Source organism: Equus asinus, chromosome 3 (assembly GCF_041296235.1).
Source record: "Equus asinus isolate D_3611 breed Donkey chromosome 3, EquAss-T2T_v2, whole genome shotgun sequence".
Classification (NCBI taxonomy): domain Eukaryota; kingdom Metazoa; phylum Chordata; class Mammalia; order Perissodactyla; family Equidae; genus Equus; species Equus asinus.
The window spans coordinates 159772936-159795309 of NC_091792.1; the positions used below are offsets into that span (position 1 = coordinate 159772936).

The window sequence follows — 22374 nt, forward strand, 5'->3', positions numbered from 1 at the left end:
AAAACCCAAAAAACTATGCATCAGTTCCACAGTGTTTTTTACGTTCATTCTGGTGATCCCCACTAACCATCAGGTTGTGCCAACTCTCACTACAGCTTCATGTGGAAACAACAGGCAGCATAAAGGAAATCTGTTATGTTCATTAAGCAGCATCAGGATTCTAGGACCCAAAGCGGGAAAAGGTTTTTGGGGATATAAAGGTCGTAACAATACAGAAATGAGACAGAGTAATAGAAAACACTAAAACTCCTAGTTTCTACACGATATTATGCTGAAGTCTCCAATTAGCCAGTGCCTGGCACAGCTGACAGCAAATGATAGACACTTAATAAATATCTAGGGAGTGAACAGTCATTGGTCAAATGAAGTAATCAAACAGATAGATGCCTGAGGACCAAAACTTATTTAAAGATTAGTGACTTTTAAGTCCATACTTATTTATGAACAGAGAAGAAGATAGAACTTTTGATCAGTCTAATACAGCCATGTACATCACCCGCGTTCTTCAATAACAGAAGAGAATTTGAAAAGTCTGCTTAATCAGAGGGTTAAAAACACAAATAAATTTAGTGACAGACATATCAATGAGGAATCCTAAGGCTGGAACAAGGATACAACATGGAACAAACATATGGTAACTGTAGAAAAATAACAGATGTACTTAGAGGTAAGAGAAATTACGGGTAAAAGCTAGGTAAAAAGACATCAGCAGCCTAAAACCTGAATTCCAAACCACAAGGTAAACTAAACTCCAGGAACAAGAAGCAGCACAGAGCGATGAGCACACAAAGACCCTCGTTACTCACGAACCAGACCAGTCCTGCTAACCAGTGCGACGTTTCCCCACGTAGCCTCGTGAGCATGCTGAGACCTGTCTTCTTTACTCACAAAGCGTACTTTCTCCTCAATTGAAAGATGAAGACTTTGGTATTCCCTGGCATATCTGTCGTCAGTTTTTGAGAAGGTATTAATGCAATGTGTGCTATAGACTGAACGTTTGTGTCTCCCTATAAGTCATATGTTGAAATCTAATCCCCTCAGTGATGGCGTTAGGAGGAGGGGCCTTTGGGAGGTGAGTAGGTCATGACGGTAGAGCCCCATGATGGGATTAGTGCCCTTATAAGAGACCAGAGAGCTCCCTCACTCTCTTTCCACCAAGTAAGGACATAGATAAAGGTAGCTGTCTGCAACCCAGAAAAGGGCCCTCACCAGAACCCAGCCTTGCTGGCACCCTGATCTCGGGCTCCTAGCCTCCAGAACTATGAGAAATAAATGTGTGCTGTTTATAAGCCACCCAGTGTGTGGTACACTTTGTGACAGCTGCTCAAATGGACTAAGACACTGTGCTTCTGGGAGCCTTGTTGTAAAGGCCAATGAGAGAGAGCCTGGCCTTGCCCAAGGTGAAGCTGGTCGTGGAGTACCTGGTCTGCTGGCTGTGAGTGTGTCACACGGGGAACTGTCTCCAGCCTGTGCCTGACCCCTTCTTTGTCTCTGTGATGCCATTTGGCCAGGCTGTGAGTGAAGCCTTCAATCCTGCTTTTGTCTCTAATGTCTCTCCTACAGGCTGGCCCAGAGCATCAGTTCAGGACATCCTCACTGAGGTTCTGTCTTGTCCCTTGCCACCCTCGGGAAACACGGGCAGTGCAGTGCTGCTGCACGCTGCGTAAGGAAGAGCTGGCTGGCGGGAGGTCCAGCTGTGAGAAACCACGCAGCACCTCCAGTGACGGGAAGTGTAGGGGCCGGGCTGGCTGCCAGCACACGCAGTCTCACAGCACAGGGGACACACACTCCTTCTCCATGGAGTTGCTAATCTGTACACCAGGGAACCACATGCTTATCTCAGAAGCAAAATTTAGTTCTTTTCTAATTCTAAATTACAACAGAAGGCTTTAGGCTACACAAAGTGACTGACTAGAGTACACCATTTTTCTTCAAGTTGAAAATACCTACCATGTAGGTGAGAGAATGACTGAGCCAGGGCTCCAGGGTCAGACAGACCTAAACCCACACTGTGGACATGGTCACCACACACGGTCAGGAGAAGCCAACCTATTGGATCTAACAGGATTTAGTGCTCTGATTTGTGTGAACGAGTTAACATAAAAATCAGAGACAAGAAAAACATCATATCTTAAGTGACAATTTAGGAATTAATTCTCAGATATTCCTGGTAAAAAATCTGCATGCAAACCAGGTTTTACTGCCCTTCTTGGGGAATGAATCTACGTGAGGGTGTTGGTTTCTCTGTTGTCAAGCAGCATGTTTTCCATGTGCAAGATGCAGTGGGAGGGTCATCCAGAGCAAAGGCCTGGAGCCCTGGAAGGCAGCAGAGAGGTCAAGAGCATGGGCCTCACCCACTGGCTAGGGGACCTAAGGCAGGTTACCAAGGCTCTCTGGCCTCAGTTTCCACATGTATAAAATAAGGGTAACAATCATGCCTACCTCACAGGGTTACTGTGCGGAGCGAATGCATTAATACTGCCAGAGCATTTATTATTGTTCTCATTCCTACTATTACAAGACTCTTAGTGCACATGCACAAGAAAGAGTTTAGGAGACATACACACCCAGGAGGGGAATCTGAAGAACAAAGATACAGACTGAAAGATTGGTCCTCCCAGTTTCTCAAATACCTCAGAGGAAGGGAAGAATTTTAATTCTTATTACAACATCCCAGGACTATGGTAATCAGAGCTCCAAGACCAGGCCTGTCCTGTCTGCTATATCAGAAAAGTGATCAAATAGAACCAACATCTTTTTGCAAAGGAAGTTCACGGCACAGACACTAATATTCATTCACGTGAATATCCAACAAGAATAAGTAAAAGATGACTTGAAATTACAAATCTTAGAGAATAGCTAGTCTAATTCATTTTCAGAGCAGGGCAAACGACAGAGAAGAGGGTTCTAGTCCAATGCCATATGCCTGGCTAGTAGAAAGATGAGATGAAAATCATTTATCTTTGGAGTATTGAGCTGGTCATTTGAGTTTCTTGCTAAAGGGAATGAGCATCTAAACCACTCAGCTCCTTAGAGTGTGGACACCTACACTTCAAGAGGAAGCCAGGGGTAGATAGAGTCTTAAAAAAAAAAAAAAAAGTGCAGCCACGTTATTCCAGTACACCCTGCCATGCTGCAGCTCATTAGGCCCAGCTGAGCTGTTCCCTGCCACATGAAGACCGGAATCCTGTTTGTGTGTTTGCTGACACATTGCAAGTGCCTAGGACAGTGCTTAACACATAATAGGCCCTCAATAAATTATTTGTTGAATGAATGAATGAATTCAACTCTCTGTGGTTTAGTGTTCCACTTAAGACATCAAGATCAGACCATCTGTTTTAAAACCTCCTTGGGCATGAAAAAAACATAGGAAAGAGCTTTAAAAGTAATAGCACACGAGTCGAAAATGCAATTCCTGTTCTTGTTTCCCGAACGAGCCCTCTCTCCCAGTCTCTACCGCAGCTACTGCAAATGTTTCCATTCTCCTGAAACCTCCAACCTCCTGTCTGCTCCCAGCACACAGCCTCTCTTCAGAACCAGGATGTGGCCTCTTTAATTTATACAATGCAGTTCTAGCTAAGGGCCACAAGGGTGGAGGGCGGGGACAGAAGCCAGACTGTAGTAGCAGACAGAGTGATGTGGACATGAAGAGTGGAGATGGGTCTGCAGGCTGTCTTCACTCAACTCCCTCTTCTCCTCAATTCCCGCTCTGCTCACACTCCCTGGTCCTGGCCTCTACTCCCACAGCCTCAGCCTCAGTCACATCTACACTAGGCTATGACCCCCAAATCTAGTCTCTCATAACTCGCAGGTGAACAGTCCAGATTCAGCTGTCTACCTCTCAGCTCTGCTTCATGACTGAAATGCACCTCAAATTCAACATGTACCCAAACAGACTGTGTAGTCTCCCCTTGCCCCCCAGCCTCCTAAATTTCTCTACAATCCAAATTCATCTATCTCCATTAGCACTGTCACTACCCTAGTCCAGGCTGCCATCAGCAGGCTGAACAACTGCCACAGCCTCCAAGCTGGTCTCCTCGACCTAATCTTCCCTCCCTCAAACTATCCTCTAAATTGTGCCCAGAGCAATCTCTTAAAAACACAATGAATATGTCACTCTAACTGTGAGAGCAAAGGACAAACTTTGCCTGGCTCCTAGGGTCTCAGATTCCTCTTCTGCGAAATGAGTGCTGACCTCCAGAAGGTCATTGTGAGGACTCACGAGTTAACACACGGAAAGTGACAGAAACCACACCTGAGACGTATAATGATCAAGGAGAAGGAGCTGTGATCCTCAGGCTGGGATAACCTCTCCCTGGCCCTCCTCAGGCGAAGCAGCAGTAACCTTCAACCCTGCCAGGCTCTCTCTCCCTGTGAATCTTTGCACTAGCTCTTCCTTCTGCCTGGGCTCTCATCTCCCTCTTCCTCATCTGGTCAACTCCTGCTCAGCTTTCAGGCCTTGGCCTGCACCTAACAGTCTTTGTAAGACTCATCTCACTTCCTCAGACTAGTGAGGTGGTACTATGAGTCCCCACAGTTCCCTGAATGTCCCCTCCCTGTCAAATTACTTGTGGTAGGCTGAAGAGACACCCAAAGACATCCAGGTCCTAATTCCTGGAACCTGTGAATGTTACTCTACAGGCCACAGGGCTTTGCAGATGTGACTAAATTAAGGGTCTTGAGATGAGGAGATTATCCTGGATTATCCAGGCGAGCCCTAAATGTAATCACAATTGTCCTTATAAGAGGGAGACCAAGCGCAATTTGGACACACACAGAAGAAAAGAATACATCAAGACAGAAGCAGAGAGAGACCTGAAGATGTTACACTGCTTGTTTTGAAGATGGAGGAAGGGGCCAGGAGCCAAGGAATACAGCTCCAGAAGCTGGAAAAGGCAAAGAAACGGATGCCCCCCTAGAGCCTCACAGGGAGCATGGCCCTGTTGACTTCTTGACTTCTGTCCAGTGAGACTGCTTGCAGACTTGTGACCTCTAGAACTGTAAGAGAATAAAAGTGTGTTGTTTTAGGCCACCAAGTTTATGGCCAATTTGTTACAGCAGTCATAGGAAACTAATACAGATTTCTCTATCATTCCACTTGGTTACAAGCTCCCTAAGGGTGATAGGCTAAGTCGTTCTTGCTTATCCTTTTATTCCCAGAACCTAGATCACTGACAGGCAAATAGCAAATGCTTAACAAACGTTTTCCAACAGAATAACTAATGTGCCAAGGCTCTGAGATTTCTATTTTCTTAAGGCATGTAAGAATGTAAACTCAAGTCAGCAGAGTTTATTTTGTTTTCTTCTTTACTATAACCTGAACCCATAGAAGGAAACTATTATGGGTTAAAATGCATCCCCCAAAAATATACGTTGAATTCCTAACCCTAGTACCTGTAAATGTGGCCTTGCTTGAAAATAGGGTCATTGTACGTACTACTAGTTAAGATGTAGTCACAGTGGAGTGGGTGGGCCCTAATTCAATCTGACTGGTGTCCTTATAAGAAGAGAAAACACCAAGACAGAGACACACAGAGAAAAAGGTCATGTGATGAGAGGCAGAGACTGAAATGCTGCAGCTGCAAGCCAAGGAGCACCAAGAATTACTGGCAACCACGGGAAGCTAGAGGGGCGAGGAAGGATCCTCTCCTAGAGTTTTCAGAGAGCATGACCTGCTGACACCTTGACTTCAGCCTTCGAGCTTCCAGAACCGTGAGACAATAAATTTCTGTTGTTTTAAGCCAATTAGTTTCTGGTACTTTGTTCTGGCAGCCCTCGGACACTAACACAGTACCTGACGTAGAGTTGGCACTCAACAAATATCTGCTGAATGAATGAATAATTGATATCCCAGTGTCTGCATAAATATACAAAGGACAACACGTCTTGGGCCAGATCACCTCAGAAACCATTCCTTCTTCTTGTGTACATAAAGAAGCTGAATTTACCCAAAGTGCTCTGACTTAGAATTTTCCTGTCTATATTGCAAAGATGTAGAGAAATGAAATTTTCAGCAAGTACCTAGGTCTACAAAAACATTTTACAGGAAGCTTTTCATTCTAGACACAAGCACTTTAGAAAGTGAGCAGAGAGGGCTGGGAGCCAGCAAAGTGATGCTAGTATACTGGCTCTCCACAATGTGACCCGTTTCAGCATGTCATTCATGTATGTGTAATTATTACTCTTCATTTACCTCTTTCTAGTGAAAGTGACCATGTTAATTGGGAAAGCACCCCAGTAAGAACTCATCTTCTGCACAGAAACCTCCTGTAAGCCCCCGTCTCAGATTTAGCCACAGGCAATCTGTGCGGCATTGGGCACAAAGCACTTACCTAGAGCACTCCTCAAAGACTTCTTTGGAAGGATTCCTCCGCAGTCTTAGTCTGCATTCTTTCACAACATTTGGAGGTATTTCTGGAAAAGGGACTTCTAGCTTCTTAATACAGCACAAACCAAATGCATAACAATTAGTGATTTCATAATTTACCAATGTAAATAGAACCTAATGCTTATTGCAAAGCAATTACAACATAAAGCGTATGAAATAAGTCAAAGTGCTCCCTTCACCCTCCACCCCAGTCTCATTTCCCAGAGTTCCATGTGTTGTCTACCACTTCAGACTTATTTCTACACACATTAAAAGAGAGTGGAAAGCAGGGTCTCTCTCCAAGAGATAGCTGTACACCCATGTTTGTTGCAGCATTATGCAGAATATCCAGAACATGGGAGCAGCCTAAGTGTCCATCCGTGGATGAATGGATTACCAAAATGTGGTCCATCCACATGACAGAATACTATTCAGCCTTAAAAAGGAAATTCTGGCACCGCTACAGCATGGGTGAACCTTGAAAACGTTATGCTGAGTGAGATAAACCTGTTACAAAAGGACAAATATTGTACGATTCCACTTATTTGAAGTCCCTAGAGTAGTCGAATTCATAGAGACACAAAGTAGAATGGTGGCTACCACATGCTGGGGGGAGGTGGAAGTGAGTAGTTGTTGTTTAATGGGGACAGAGTTTCAGTTTTGCAAGGTGTGAAAACGTTCAGGAGATGGATAGTAGTGATGGTTGCACATTAATGTGAATATACTACTAAACTGGACACTTAGAAATGGTTAAGATGGTAAATTTTATGTGTTTTTTATCACAAGTGAAAATGTAAACTTATACACACACACAAGGAAACCCTCAGAAATACACCCACTTTTTCCTCATACAAATGAGATAAAAATATACGTATAGTTTTATAAGTATGTGCTGACACCTATAGAGCTACCATATTTTCTGTAATGACTACATGGTTTCCCATGCATTATCTGCCCCTCTTAAACATTCTAGTTGCCAGCTTTCTCCACGGTAACCACCACTGCCATGAACATCTTTGTACAAGTGTGTTTTTATAGGATAGGTTCCTAGAAGTAGAATTACCCACTCAAAGGATACACGCCTTTTATTTATTTATTTATTTTAATTGTGGTCATAATAGCTTATAACATAGTGAAATTTCAGTTGTACATTATTATTTGTCATACACCACATAAGTATGCCCCTTCACCCTTTTGCCCACCCTCCATCCCCTTTCCCCCAGTAACCACTAATTTGTTCTCTCTGTCTGAAGTTTGTTTATATTCCACATATGAGTGAAATCACATGGTGTTTGTCTTTGTCTGGCTTATTTTGCTTAACATGATGCCCTCAAGGTCGATCCATGTGGTTGTGAATGGGATGATTTCATCTTTTTTTTTTTACAGCTGAGTAGTATTCCATTGTGTATATATACATACCACATCTTCTTTATCCAATCATCAGTTGATGGGTACTTGGGTTATTTCCATGTCTTGGCTATTGCGAATAGTGCTGCAATGAACATAGGGGTGCATAAGTCCCTTTGGATTGTTGACTTGAAGTTGTTTGGGTAGATACCCAGCAGTGGGATACCTGGGTCATATGATATTTCTATTTTTAGTTTTTTGAGAAATCTCCATACTGTTTTCCATAGTGGCTGCACCAGTTTGTATTCCCACCAGCAGTAGATGACGGCTCCCTTTTCTCCACAACCTCTCCAACATTTGTTGTTTTTTTGTCTTGGTGATGACAGCCATTCTAATGGGAGTAAGACGATATCTAAGTACAGTTTTTACTGTACAGTTTTTAGTGTAGTTTTGATTTGCATTTCCCTCGTGATTAGTGATGTTGAGCATCTTTTCATGTGCCTATTGGTCATCTGTATATCTTCTTTGGAAAAATGTCTGTTCATATCTTTTGCCCACTTTTTATTCAGGCTGTTTGATTTTTTGTAGTTCATTCGAGGATATATGCCTTTTAAATGCTGATATTTATTGCAAAACTGCCCTCCAAAAAGCTTCTACCACTTTCTGTTCTCACTCATATGTCCCTACGTGCCAATTTCCCATTCTCTTAACCCTCATACAAAGGATTCTGGAAAAAGAAAGACATAACAAAACTACTGTCCAGATTTATTGCCCACATCATGTTCAACTGTACATTTAATTTGTCATTAGAAATGAGAAATGCGGGGGCCAGTCTGGTGGCACAGTGGTTAAGTTCACACGTTCCGCTTCCAGGCAGCCCGGGGTTCGCCGGTTCGGATCCCGGGTGCAGACATGGCACTGCTTGGCAAAAGCCATGCTGTGGTAGGCGTCCCATGTATAAAGTAGAGGAAGATGGGCATGGATGTTAGCTCAGGGCCAGTCTTCCTCAGCAAAAAGAGGAGGATTGGTGGTAGTTAGCTCAGGGATAATCTTCCTCAAAAGAAAAAAAAAAAGGAAGAAAAGAAATGAGAAATGCATTCTAGACTGATTTCTGACTGTGGCATAGCCGAGTTATCACAGCAAAACTTTGTGTTGTCTATAGGTCAAAGCAGCTATTTCATCAAAGAAGTTGAACTACTGATAGAAATATACCATGAGAAAACTCACATTTTTCAACAAAAAAATCAATAATATTGTTATAATTAATAATGATCAATAGGCATCATTTAAATTATTTAATATAAATGAGGCATTTTCATATATATACATACAATGTCATTTAGCCTCACAACAGCCCCAGTGGATGCAGCTCAAAAAGCTACAGAATGCTCTGGTGCGCCCCCAGCAAAAAGGGGGAGAACCAAGATTGAGCTCTCAGGACTCCCAAGACCAGCTTCTTTCCACATGGCCAGGCCACGATAAGGATAAGATGGGTCCGTTCATTTTACTATTTCAGGAAAGAAGTTCACTCATTTACTCTACAAACTCATTGTGACAGGCATAGGAGATGACAGAAAAGAAGACAAAATTTTCACAGAAGACAAAGCCATTAAATTCGAAAACTGTCTCAAAAATACTTATTTTTAAGAAACAGCTCTCAGTATTTCCCATAGTTTTATTTCTCCTCCAAATTTCTCAATTTTCTGAGGCTAAATAGCAGGTTAATTCTGTTTGGGCTGTTCAATGACTAGCTGCAAATAGAGATTTTTATTCAGTATCTTGGAAAAATTTTATATTAATAGACATCTATTCCCACAGAAAAGAAAAGCAATGCTTCTAACCCTCATGAGCAGAGAAGTAAGGTAGGTTAAGGGACGCCAAGTTGAGGTTTGGTACTACTGGCCTGATGTTAAACATGATGTAGGTGGAAAGAAGACTTCTTCTGGGGCTTTAAATTAAGAACAAGAATTATTTTCAGAATAGGCAGTTGCCAGGGCAAATTTACTAAATGGCTTATTACCTTGTTTTTCAACATTTTGGACTTTCAACATTGAGAACTCTGATAGGAAAGTCCACTGTGGGGAGGGAGAGATGGGTGAATTTTGCAGAAATATGTATATATTTCCACGTTAAAAATATACACACTTTACTGTTTTTTAAAAATTGGGTTGTCTTTTTATTGTTGAATTGTAAGAGTTCTTTATATATTCTGGATACCAGACCCTAACCAGACACTGGATTTGCAAATATTTTCTCCCATTCTATATGTTGTCTTTTTACTTTTTTTATAGTGCTCTTTGGAGCACAAACTTTCAATTCTGATGAAGTCCAATTTATCTATTTTTTCTTTTGTTGCTGTTCTTTTGATGTCATATCTAAGAAACCACTGTCTGGACCAAGGTCATAAAGATTTACACTTAAGAGTTTTACACCTAAGATTTATACCTTAGAGATTTCCTCTAAGAGTTTTATAGTTTTAGCTCTTACATTTAGATGTTTGATCCACTTGAAGTTAATTTTTGTATATGGTTTGAGTGGGTGTCCAACTTCATTCTTTTGCATGTGGATATCCAGTTCTCCCAGTACCATTTATTGAAAAGACTATTCTTTCCCCCATTGAATTGTCCTGGCACTACCCTTGTTTTTTGCTTTTTTTAGGAAGATTAGCCCTGAGCTAACATCTTGCACCAATCCTCCTCTTTTTACTGAGGAAGACTGGCCCTGAGCTACCATCCATGTCCATCTTCCTCTGCTGTACATGTGGGACACCTGCCAAACATGACATGATGAGCAGTTCATAAGTCTGTGCCCGGGACCCAAACCAGTGAACCCAGGCCACCGAAGCAGAGTGTATGAACTCAACCGCTATCCCACCGGGCCGGCCCCCATCCTGGCGCCCTTTTGAAAGTCAACTGACTGTAACTGTATGAGCTTATTTCTGGACTTTCAATTCTATTCCATTGATCTGTATGTCTGTACCATACTGTTTTGATTACTGTGGTTTTGTAGTAAGTTTTGAAATTGCGAAGTATAAGTCCTCCAACTTTGTTCTTTTTTTTCAGGATTGCCATGACTATTCTGGGTCCTTTGAGTATGCATATGAATTCTAAGATCAGCTTGTTAATTTCTCCAAAAAAGGGAGCTAGGATTTTGATAGGCATTATATTGAATCTATAGATCAATTTGGGGAGTAATGGCATCTTAACAATATTGTCTTCTAATCCATGAAGATGGGATGTCTTTTCATTTAAGTTCTTTTTTAATTTCTTTCAATGATGTTCTGAAGTTTTCAGTGTATAAGTCTTACACTTCTTTTATTATATTTACTCCTATTTTATTCATTTTTTTAATTGAGTTCATAGTAGTTTACATCATTGTGAAATTTCAATTGTACATTATTTCCTGTCTGTTACCACATAAATGCTCCCCTTCACCCCCTGTGCCCACTCCCCACACCCCTTCCCCTGGTAACTACTGAACTGTTTTCTTTGTCCATGTGCTTGTTTATATTATACATATGAGTGAAATCATATGGTGTTTGTCTTTCTCAGTTTGGCTTATTTCACTAGCATAATTCCCCCCAGGTCCATCCATGTTGTTGCAAATGGGATAATTTCTCTTTTTAAAGGCTGAGTAGTATTCCATTGTATACATATACCACATCTTTATCCAATCATTGGTTGATGGGCACTTGATTGCTTCCATTCTTGGCTATGGTGAATAGTGCTGCAATGAACATAGAGGTACACAAGGTCACTTTGGATAGTTGATTTCAAGTTGTTTGGGTAGATACCCAGTAGTGGGATAGCTGGGTTGTATGGTATTTCTATTTTTAGTTTTCTGAGGAATCTTCATACTGTCTTCCATAGTGGCTGCACCAGTTTGCATATCCATCAGCAATGTATGAGGGTTTCCTTTTCTCCACACCCTCTCCAACATTTGTTATTTTTAGTCTTAGTGATTATAATCATTTTAACAGGCATAAGGTGGTATCTTAGTGTATTTTTGATTTGCATTTCCCTGATCATCAGTCATGTTGAACATCTTTTCCAGTGTTTATTGGCCATCTGTATATCTTCTTTGGAAAAATGTACATTCATATCCTCTCCCCACTTTTTGACCAGGCTGTTTGATTTTTTGTTGTTGAGTTGTATGAGTTCCTTATATATTGTGGAGATTAACCCTTTGTCAGATATATGATTTGGAAGTATTTTCCCTCAATTGGTGGGTTGTCTTTTTGTTTTGATCCTAGTTTCTTTTGCCTTGTGGAAGCTCTTTAGGCTGATGAAGTCCCAGTTGTGTATATTTTTCTTTTGCTTCCCTTGTCTGAGAAGACATGGTATTTGAAAAGATCCCTTTAAGTTTGATGTCAAAGAGTGTACTACCTATATTATCTTCCAGGAGTTTTATGGTTTCAGGACTTATCTTCAAGTCTTTGATCCATTTTGAGTTTATTTTTGTGTATGGCATGAGATAATGGTCTACTTTCACTCTTTTGCAAGTGATTGTCCAGATTTCCCAACACCATTTAGAGGAGACTATCTTTTCTCCATTGAATGTTCTTGGCACCTTTGTCGAAGATTAGCTGTCCATAGATGTGTGGTTTTATTTCTGGGCTTTCAATTCTGTTCCATTGATCTGTGTGCCTGTTTTTGTACAAGTACCATGCTGTTTTGATCACTATGGCTTTGTAATACACTTTGAAGTCAGGGAGTGTGATGCCTCCAGCTTTGTTCTTTTTTCTCAGGATTGTTTTAGCAATGTGGGGTCTTTCGTTGCCCCATATGAATTTTAGGATTCTTTGTTCCATTTCCATGAAGAATGCCGTTGGGATTCTGATTAGGATTGCATTGAGTCTGAAGATTGCTTGGGGTAGTATGGACATTTTAATTATGTTTATTCTTCCAATCGATGTGCATGAAATCTCTTTCCATCTCTTTATGCCATCATCTATTTCTTTCAATAATGACATAGTTTTCATTGTATAAGCATGAAACTATTTGTATGAGATTCTCCTCTTTCATTTCTAATTTTATTTATCTTCTCCCCCTTGGTTAAATTTATTCCTAGATATTTTATTCTTTTTGTTGTAATTGTAAATGGAATTCTATTCTTGAGTTCTCTCTCTGTAAGTTTGTTATTAGAATATAGAAATGCAACTGATTTTTGTAAGTTGATTTTGTACCCTGCAACTTTACTGTAGTTGTTAATTATTCTAGTAGTTTTCCGATGGATTCTTTAGGGTTTTCTATGTATGAGATCATGTCATCTGCAAACAGCGAGAGGTTCACTTCTTCAGTCCCTCTTTGGATTCCTTTTATTTCTTTCTCAAGCCTAATTTCTCTGGCCAAAACCTCCAGTACTATGTTGAATAAGACTGGTGATAGTGGGCATCCTTGTCTTGTTCCTCTTCTCAGAGGGAGGGCGTTCAATGTTTCCCCATTGAGTACAGTGTTGGCTGTGGGTTTGTCATATATGGCCTTTGTTATGTTGAGGTACTTTCCTCTGTCCCATTTTGTTAAGAATTTTTATGGTAAATGGCTGTTGGATCTTGTCAAGTGCTTTCTCAGCATCTACTGAGATGATCATGTGGTTTTTATTCCTCATTTTGTTAATGTGGTGTATCACATTGATTGATTTGCAGATATTCAACCACCCCTGTGTCCCTGGTATAAATCCCACTTGATCATGATGTATAATCTTTTTATTTCTTTCTTTCTTTTTTCTTTTCTTTTCTTTCTTTCTCTCTTTCTTTTTTTCTTTACTTTATTTCCCTCCCTCTCTCTCTCTCTTTCTTTCCTTCTTTCTTTCTCTTCCTTTTTATTTTGAGGAAGATTAGCCCTGAGCTAACATCTGCTGCCAATCCTCCTCTTTCTGCTGAAGGCAGACTGGCCCTGAGCTGACATCTGTGTCCATCTTCCTCCACTTTATATGTGGGACGCCTACCACAGCATGGCTTGCCAAGCAGTGTCATGTCTGCACCCAGGATCTGAACCGCCAAACCCCAGGCCGCCAAAGTGGAACATGTGAACTTAACCACTGTGCCACCAGGCCAGGACCCTGATCTTTTTGATATATTGCTGTATTCAGGTTGCCTATATTTGGTTGAGGCTTTTTGCGTCTACATTCATCAGCAACATTGGCCTGTAGTTCTCCTTTTTGGTGTTGTCCTTGTCAGGCTTTGGTATCAGAGTGATGTTAGCCTCATAGAATGTGTTAGGAAACATTCCATCTTCCTTGATTTTTTGGAATAGCTTGAGAAGGTTAGGTATTAGATCCTCTCTGAATGTTTGGTAGAATTCTCCAGGGAAGCTGTCTGGTCCTGGGCTTTTATTTTTGGGGATGCTTTTGATTACTGTTTCAATCTCTTTACTTGTGATTGGTCTATTCAGATTCTATATTTCTTCTTGATTCAGCTTTGGGAGGTTGTAAGTGTCTAAGAATTTATCCATTTCTTCTAGATTGTCCATTTTGTTGGCATATAGCTTTTCCTAGTATCCTCTTATAATCCATTGTATTTCTGTGGCACCCATTGTTATTTCTCCTCTTTCATTTCTAATTTTACTTATCTGAGCTTTCTCTCTTTTTTCTTTGTAAGTCTGGCTAGGGGTTTGTCAATTTTGTTTATCTTCTCGAAGAACCAGCTCCTTGTTTCATTGATTCTTTCTACTGCCTTTTTTGTTTCAATGGCACTTATTTCTGCTCTGATTTGTATTATTTCTCTCCTTCTGCTGACTTTGGGCTTTGTTTGTTCTTTTTCTTATTCACTTAGGTGTAGTTTGAGATTGCTTATTTAGGATTTTTCTTTTTTTTTAAGGTGAGCCTGTATTGTGATGAATTTCTGTCTTAATACTGCTTTTGCTGCATCCCACATGAGTTGGTATGGTACGTTTTCATTTTCCTTTGTCTCCAGATTTTTTTTTTATTTCTCTTTTAATTTACTCAATGATCCATTGGTTGCTCAATAGCACGTTGTTTAGTCTCCACATCTTTGTCCCTTTCTCAGCTTTTTTCTTGTAATTAAGTTCTAGTTTCATAGCATTGTGATTGGAAAACATGCTCGTTATTATTTCATTCTTCTTAAACTTATTGAGGCTTGCCTTGTTTCCCAACATATGGTCTATCTTAGAGAATGGTCCATGCTCACTTGAGAAGAATGTGTATTCTGCTGTTTTGGATGGAGCGTTCTATATATGTCTATTAAGTCCAACTGGTCTAGCTTTTCATTTAATTCCACTGTTTCCTTGTTGATTTTCTGTCTGGATGATCTGTCCATTGCTGTGAGTGGAGTGTTGAGGTCCCCTACCATTATTGTGTTATTTTTAATATCTCCTTTTAGGTTTGTTAATAGTTGCTTCATGTACTTTGGTGCTCCTGTGTTGGGTGCATAGATATTTATAAGTGTTATGTCTTCTTGGTGGGGTGTCTCTTTGATCATTATACACTGCCCCTCTTTGTCTCTCTTTACCTGTCTTATCTTGAAGTCTGCTTTGTCTGATATGAGTATTGCAGCACCTGCTTTCTTTTGTTTGCCATTACCTTGGCATATCATCTTCCATCTCTTCACTCTGGGCCTATGTTTGTCACTGGAGCTGAGATGTGTTTCCTGGAGGTAGCATGCTGTTTGGCCTTGTTCTTTAATCCATCTCGCCACTCTGTGTCTTTTTATTGGAGAATTCAGTCCATTTACGTTTAGGGTGATCATCGATATATGAGTGCTTAATGCTGCCATTTTATCACTTGTTTCCCGGTTCTCCCGCATTTCCTTTGTTTCTCGTCCTGTGTATTTTGGTCTACCAATTGAGTTATGTAGTTTTTTATGTTGTGTTTCTTTGTTTCTCCTTCCTTATCATTTGTGTCTCTGTTCTGATTTTTTGTTTAGTGGTTACCATGAGGTTTGTATTCAAAACCTTGTAGATAAAGTAGTCCATTTTCTGATGTCCTCTTATTTCCTTAGACTAAACCAATTCAGTCCCTTTCCACTTCTGCTATGTTGTTTTTCTCACATCTTATTCCATCTTGTGTTGTGAGTTTTTGATTACAATGACTAGATTATCTTTGTTTCTGGTGTTTTCTTTCCCTTTATCTTTAATGCTATTCTTGAATAGTTGCTAACCTCTTCTGATGTATAGCTACAATTTTCTGATTTTCTCTACCTATTTATCTCCTTACTCTCTGCTTTGTAACTCCTTTCTCCCCCACCCCCCTTTTTTCTAAGATATGAGGTCCTTCTTGAGGATTTCTCATCGTGGGGGGGGGGGGGATAGAGTATTCTTGGCTGAAAGTTTTTGTCCTTCAAAGATTTGAATATGTCATTCCAGTCTCTCCTCGCCTGCAAGGTTTTTACAGAGAAATCTGCTGAAAGCCTGATTGGGGTTCCTTTGCAGGTTATTTTCTTCTGCCTTACAGCCCTTAGTATTTTTTGCCATTCACTTTTCCAGTTTCACTACTATACGCCTTGCAGTAGGTCTTTTTACACTGACATATTTAGGAGATCTTCCACATGGATTTCCATCTCCTCCCCTAGGTTTAGGAAATTCTCTGCTATTATTTCTTTGAACCAGCTTTCTGCTCCATTCTCCTTCTCTTCTCTGTCTTGAATATCTATAATTCTTATGTTGCATTTCCTAATTGAGTCGGATATTTCTCGGAGACATTCTTCATTTCTTTTTAGTCTTAGTTCTCTCTCCTCCTCTATCTGCAACATTTCAACATGTCTAGCCTCAATTATGCTCCTCTATGTTGTCTGCTTGAGTGTTCAGGGAATCCAGATTTTGTTTTATCTCATCCATTTTCTCTTTCATCTCCAATATTTCTGATTGATTCTTCTTTATAGTTTCAATCTCTTTTGTAGTAGCTCCTGAATTTGTTGAATTTTTTCTCTACATTCTCTTTTCACTAGTTGAGTTTCTTTATGATAGTTATTTTGAATCCTCTGTCACTTAGATTACATATTTCTGTGTCCTCAGTACTGATTTCTGGGTACTTGTCATTTTCTTTCTGGTCTGGAGATTTAACATAATTTTTAATATTGCTAGAGGGTGTGGCTCTGTTTTTGCTCATCATGGTATTATTTGGTTGCAGTTACCACCTATAGCCACTGGGTGGGGGTCAAAAGCTTCATATTCTGAGCCATCTGCCTTCCACCGGATCCCAGGTGCTGGAGCCAGCGGTGGGCAGGTGGGGGGGAGGGGTGCTTTCTCCTGTGTGCTGTTGGGGTTTTCTTGCTCTGCCCTCACTATCTGCTCTGCTGGGGTGTTGGGTTGATGTGGTCACCCCCATGTTAGCTTTCACCTTGGTAGGGGCTTTCCCCTAGGCTGTGAGGAGGGCCCTTGGGGATCTTTGATGTTCCTGTGAACAAATGTCCCCTCCTCATTCCTTCCCTCTTGGAGGCCACTTGTGGTCCTGGATCACAGTCTTTTGGGGAGGAAATGAAGTTTTCTCTTACCCTCTTCCACCTCCCCTGAGGGGGGCTCCAGTCTCTCCATCCTCTATTGTATGGCTGTGTGGATCTCTCAGACATCTTTTGTGTTGTGTTTGGATGTCCTCTGTTGGAGTATGAATGTCTTTTTCACTGTATGGTGGAGGGAAGAGATTACCAGGAAAGCTCACTCCACCATGATGCTGACGTCACACCCCTAACTATTTCTTTTTGATGCTATTGTTAATGTTGTTGCTTTCTTAATTTCATTTTTGGAATTTAATTGCTAGTGTATAGAATTGCAATTGAATTTTGTATAGTAATCCAGTAAGCTGCAACCTTGCTGAACTCATTTATTAGCTCTAGTAGCTTTGTTCCTAATGTGTGTGAGGATACCTTAGAGTTTTCTATATACAAGTGCTATGGTCTGAATGTGTCCCCCCCAAATTCATATGTTGAAATCCTAACCCCCAAAGTGACAATATTAGGAGGTAGGGCCTTTGGGAGGTGCTTACATCATGAGGATGGAGCCCTCATGACTGAGATAAGTGCCCTTCTAAAAGAGGCTCCAGAGAGCTGCCTAGTCCCTTCCACCACGTGCGGATACAGCGAGAAGGCAGCAGCTTTGAACCAGGAAGAGGGTCAGAAGGCGACCCTGTTGGCACCCTGATCTTGGACTTCACGGCCTCCAGAACTGCAAGGAATAAATGTCTGTTGTTTACAGCTGCCTCGTCTGTGGCATTGGTCACAGCGCCCTGAATAGACTCAGACAGGGAGACCACAGCCTCCAGAACTGCAAGGAATAAATAAATGTCTGTTGTTTACAGCTGCCTCGTCTGTGGCATTGGTCACAGCGCCCTGAATAGACTAAGGCAGCGAGACCACAGCCTCCAGAACTGCAAGGAATAAATGTCTGTTGTTTACAGCTGCCTCGTCTGTGGCATTGGTCACAACACCCTGAATAGACTCAGACAGTGAGACCACGGCCTCCAGAACTGCAAGGAATAAATAAATGTCTGTTGTTTACAGCTGCCTCGTCTGTGGCATTGGTCACAGCACCCTGAATAGACTAAGGCAGTGAGACCACGGCCTCCAGAACTGCAAGGAATAAATGTCTGTTGTTTACAGCTGCCTCGTCTTTGGCATTGGTCACAGCACCCTGAATAGACTAAGGCAGCGAGACCACGGCCTCAGCAAGCAGACAGCTTTACTTTTTCCTTTCCAATCTGGACACGTGTTCACTTTCCTTAAGTAACTCCCCTGCTGGAACTTACAGTACAACACCAAGATGATAAGAGTAAACATCTTTGTCCTGTTCCTAACCCTAGGGGGAGAGCATCTGACCTTTCACATTTAAGCAAGATGCTAGCTGTAAGTGTTTCGTATACATCCTTGATCAGGTTGAGTAAGCTCCATTTCATTCCTAATTTGTGGAGTGCTTTTATTATGAAGGAGTCTTTGGACTTTATCCAATGGTTTTTTGCCTTTACTATGATGATCATGGGTGGGGTTTTTTGTTCTTTATTAATATGATGTATTATAGCAATTGATCATTGGATATTGAACCAACTTTACATTCCTAGGATAAATCCCACTTGGTTTTGGTCATAATTTTTTTTTAATTGTAAACAAAATTTTGCTGAATTTTAAAATTTGGGAATCATGGAAACTAGAAAACTAAGAAAACTAAGAATGACCTGAGTGAAAGGATAAAGAAATGCAAGAATGAACATATACAGTCTTGCCTTACTTTTAGGTGCCTTAGGTATTCTGGATTGTTGAAATTGTAGAAGAGTTCCCTTTTCAGTATGCAAAAGAAAGAGATTTTGGTTGTTGTTATTAAAGAAAGGCCAAAAAAAGAAAAACTACAATGATGATGTGACCATTGTTATTTTTTTTTTGTAAAGTACAAAGCTAGTTTCCTCACTTGATGGTAGGGAGAAAAAAACCTTTCAAGTTACTCGATCTTTGGCAGCCCATAAGCATCTTTCACTATTACTGAGCCACAGATGGATGTCCCTTCTGCCCTTCCCTTCCCCGTCTACATTTGCTATAGATACTATGATTACTTTTTTTTTTTTTTACCAAGGAAGATTGTTCCTGAGCTAACATCTGTGCCAATTTTCCTCTATTTGATATGTGAGTCGCTGCCACAGCATGGCCACTGATGAGTGATATAAGTCTATGCCTGGGAACTGAACCCGGGCCACTGAAGCAGAGTGCGCCGAACTTAACCACTAGGCCCCAGGGCTGGCCCCCATGTGATTACTTTTTAGATTATATCTTTCTTCTTGACAACCTCTCTTGCTATGTGAGTATTTCTTCAGGAAAGAAGAAGGAAAAAAGAAATTAAAAAGATAAAAGAACTAGACAAATGATCACAGTCTCTTGGGGAGGGAACAAAGTTTTCTCCTCAAAAGTTTCTACTCCCCAGAAGTTTCTAGTCCTCCCAATTAGTGTCCTGGTGGTACTTACAATATGTAGATGCTGTGTTTGAAAATAATAATCTATGAGCCAAGGTATTGAGGCTGGAGGCTGGGGTAGACACAAACTTTGGAGTCAAAACCTATTTGGGTGTGAATAACATCTCTGCCACCCACTGGCTGTGTGTATATCTTTGTGCCTGTTAGATGGTCCACTGGCCTTTCCCTCTGGCACTCTATTTTTGCACCAATGAGTTTGCCCTATCAATGAGTTGGCCCTATCATCTTCAGCTAGGTAGGCTCAAAATCGGAATATTTTGGACTACTTCTCCACCACACTATTCTTCAATGCCAGTCTATACATGTTTGATACCTGGCCCCAGTACTTTCTAGCTGTGTAACCTTCAGTAAGTCACTTAATCACTCTGATTTTCAGTATTATCATATGAAATCAGACATAATAATGTACCTACCTCATGGTTTTGTTGTGAGCATTAAATAACTTATTATATGCACAAGGCTTAGAGCAGTATTCACTAAATGTTAGCTCTCACTGTTGCCAGTATTTTCCTCCCACCCTACAACACAGGGACCTGGCCAGGGTTTAGGACTCTTATTGGTCTACAAAAAGAAAGTCATATGAAGGGAAGCAGGTTACAGCTCTAACTTCAGGGACTTACTAAACTACAAGAACCTAGCAATTCAAAAAGCATAAAAACTAATACCCCTTAGAGCTGTAGGAGAAAAATGTTATTTTCAGTCCAAGAGAGGCAAATAAAATTCTCTAGGTCTATATTCTGTTTCAGGAAACATAGAAACTTTTAAATTCTTTGAATCAATTTTCTAAGAGATGTAATTGTTAGTTTCCTCACTAAATCAAAATAAAATGCAGAAGAGAACAATTATAAGAAATTAAAGATTTTAACACATTTGTTATATCTTATCCAATTACGTAAAAATGGCTATGCACTCTAATTATTTAAGTTATTTACATCTAGTAAATCTAGTAAAGAAAATATACCTCACTACTGAAGAATCTTTCTAAGACTAACAGTCCACAATTTCTTCGGTCCTCATCAGCAGCCACTTCATATTCTGTCTGATTGCAGAGATGAGAGAAAAGAAAAATGTTAGTTAAGCTTCTACACTGACTTCATAATGTTTCAAATTCTCTAACTTATGGAACTGACTTTGTCCCCTAAGAACCAGAGAACAGCTTTATTGATCAAGCATCTGCAGTTCTTCTTTGGGAAATTAATGGCTAAGAGGGGAAAAATCAGTCAGTTCTCTTAAGAGGTTCATTAGTAGAGCAACATATTCCATAATGTTCTCTATGTCACATTATATTTTCCGCCATTAAATGTGGCCAAATAAAACGGAATGAAATAAACAGCTTGGGCTGTTCTAGGCAAAAGCATTTTAGAAAGGTCCAAGAGGCACTTGGAAACCTGAACACCGGGCTCCCAGAGAAGTCAGAGCTGGTGACACCAAAGTAGGAGTCATCCACACACAGGTGTCAGGTGAGAGGCATAAGAGTGGAGAGTTCCACACAGGCCAGAAAACATAGGAAGGATCAAAAGCAGAACCTGACTAATTAATAGTAAATGTCTAGAAAGCAAGAAAGCAAGAAAGGAGAAGCAAGAAAGAAGAATTGGAAAAGAAAGATAAGAGAAAAAGAAAACCGGAGGTGAGATCGCAAAAGCCTAGAGAAGAGAATTTCAAGAGACTACTCAACAATGTTAATAGACACGGAGGCTCAAGCACGAGGATGCCTCTAGGAAGCCACTGGATTTTGCAAGCAGGGGCCGTAGAAGAGTAGTGAAGCTAAAACCCAATGGACTTCAAGGGAGAAGTGAGGAAATGAAGCCCAAAGGAAAGTGATCTACTGAACACGTTAAAAAGTACTCAAAGACAAAGTCCTTGTAGGTAGGAACCCAACCTCAGACTTCATTCTGCATCTTTCACAGGCCGAGCACAGGGGCCATGATCATCGGGCTGACAACCTGGTCAGAGCTAGCTTCACGTTCTGTATTCAAAGGCATTGTGCTCACCATGACTAGTGACTAGCACACTATTTACTTAAACTTTAAACTTAATTTCCAGGAGTTCTGGAAACCATATGGCATGTAATTAATGGAAAAGAAAGCACTGTGACTCTGTGATGGTCTTATGATGTGCCAACTTGGCAGGCAACAATCTCCAGTTATTCGAACACTGGTCTACTGTTGCTGTGATGGTATTTGCAGATATCATTAAAGTCTCTAACAGTTGACTTTAATTAAGGAGATTATCCTAGACAATCTGGGTGAGCCTGATTCAATCAGCTGAAAGTCTTTAAAAGCAGAGCTGAGGCTTCCTCAAAGAATTCTCCCTGAGGACAGCAGCTTTACCCCATTTCTGGAGAGTTCTGTCCTGTCCCTCCTGGTTGTCCACCCTACAGATGTCAGACTTTCCTACCCAGAAATCATGTGAGCCAATTCCTTGAAGTTAATCTCTAAATATATATCTCCTACTGGTTTTATTCTCTCCTTGAATCCTGACTGATACAGACGCCATTATTCATTCACAAACACTAAGCAGGGAACAGAGTAAACAACCATGCCAGACGCCATGAAGGGGAAATGGATAAGATGCAGTCTTTCCACTCGAGAAGCTCAAAGAACCTGTGATCACCTCCCACAAGTATAGTCAGAGCAGTAAGTGCTGCGTACATGGCATCATGAGGCATTACTTATTGACCCACACAGCTACCACCAAAACACAAAACCCGTCACTGCGTCAATTGGCTGTCACCGAATAACTAACAGGTATCATGA

General features: G+C 40.8%; 1 protein-coding gene across 4 annotated transcripts in view; it reads right to left on the reverse strand.

Moving 5' to 3' along the window:
• GRK4 (G protein-coupled receptor kinase 4) overlaps positions 1–22374 on the reverse strand; it is a 134320-nt gene that overhangs the window by 54073 nt on the left and 57873 nt on the right. For all 4 annotated transcript variants that reach the window (XM_014832835.3, XM_044767940.2, XM_014832837.3 and 1 more), the window contains 2 exons: positions 20580–20657; positions 6333–6436 (listed from right to left, as the gene is read on the reverse strand). In XM_014832835.3, coding sequence (XP_014688321.3) covers positions 6333–6436; positions 20580–20657 — 182 coding nt within the window. The remainder of the gene's footprint in view (positions 1–6332; positions 6437–20579; positions 20658–22374) is intronic.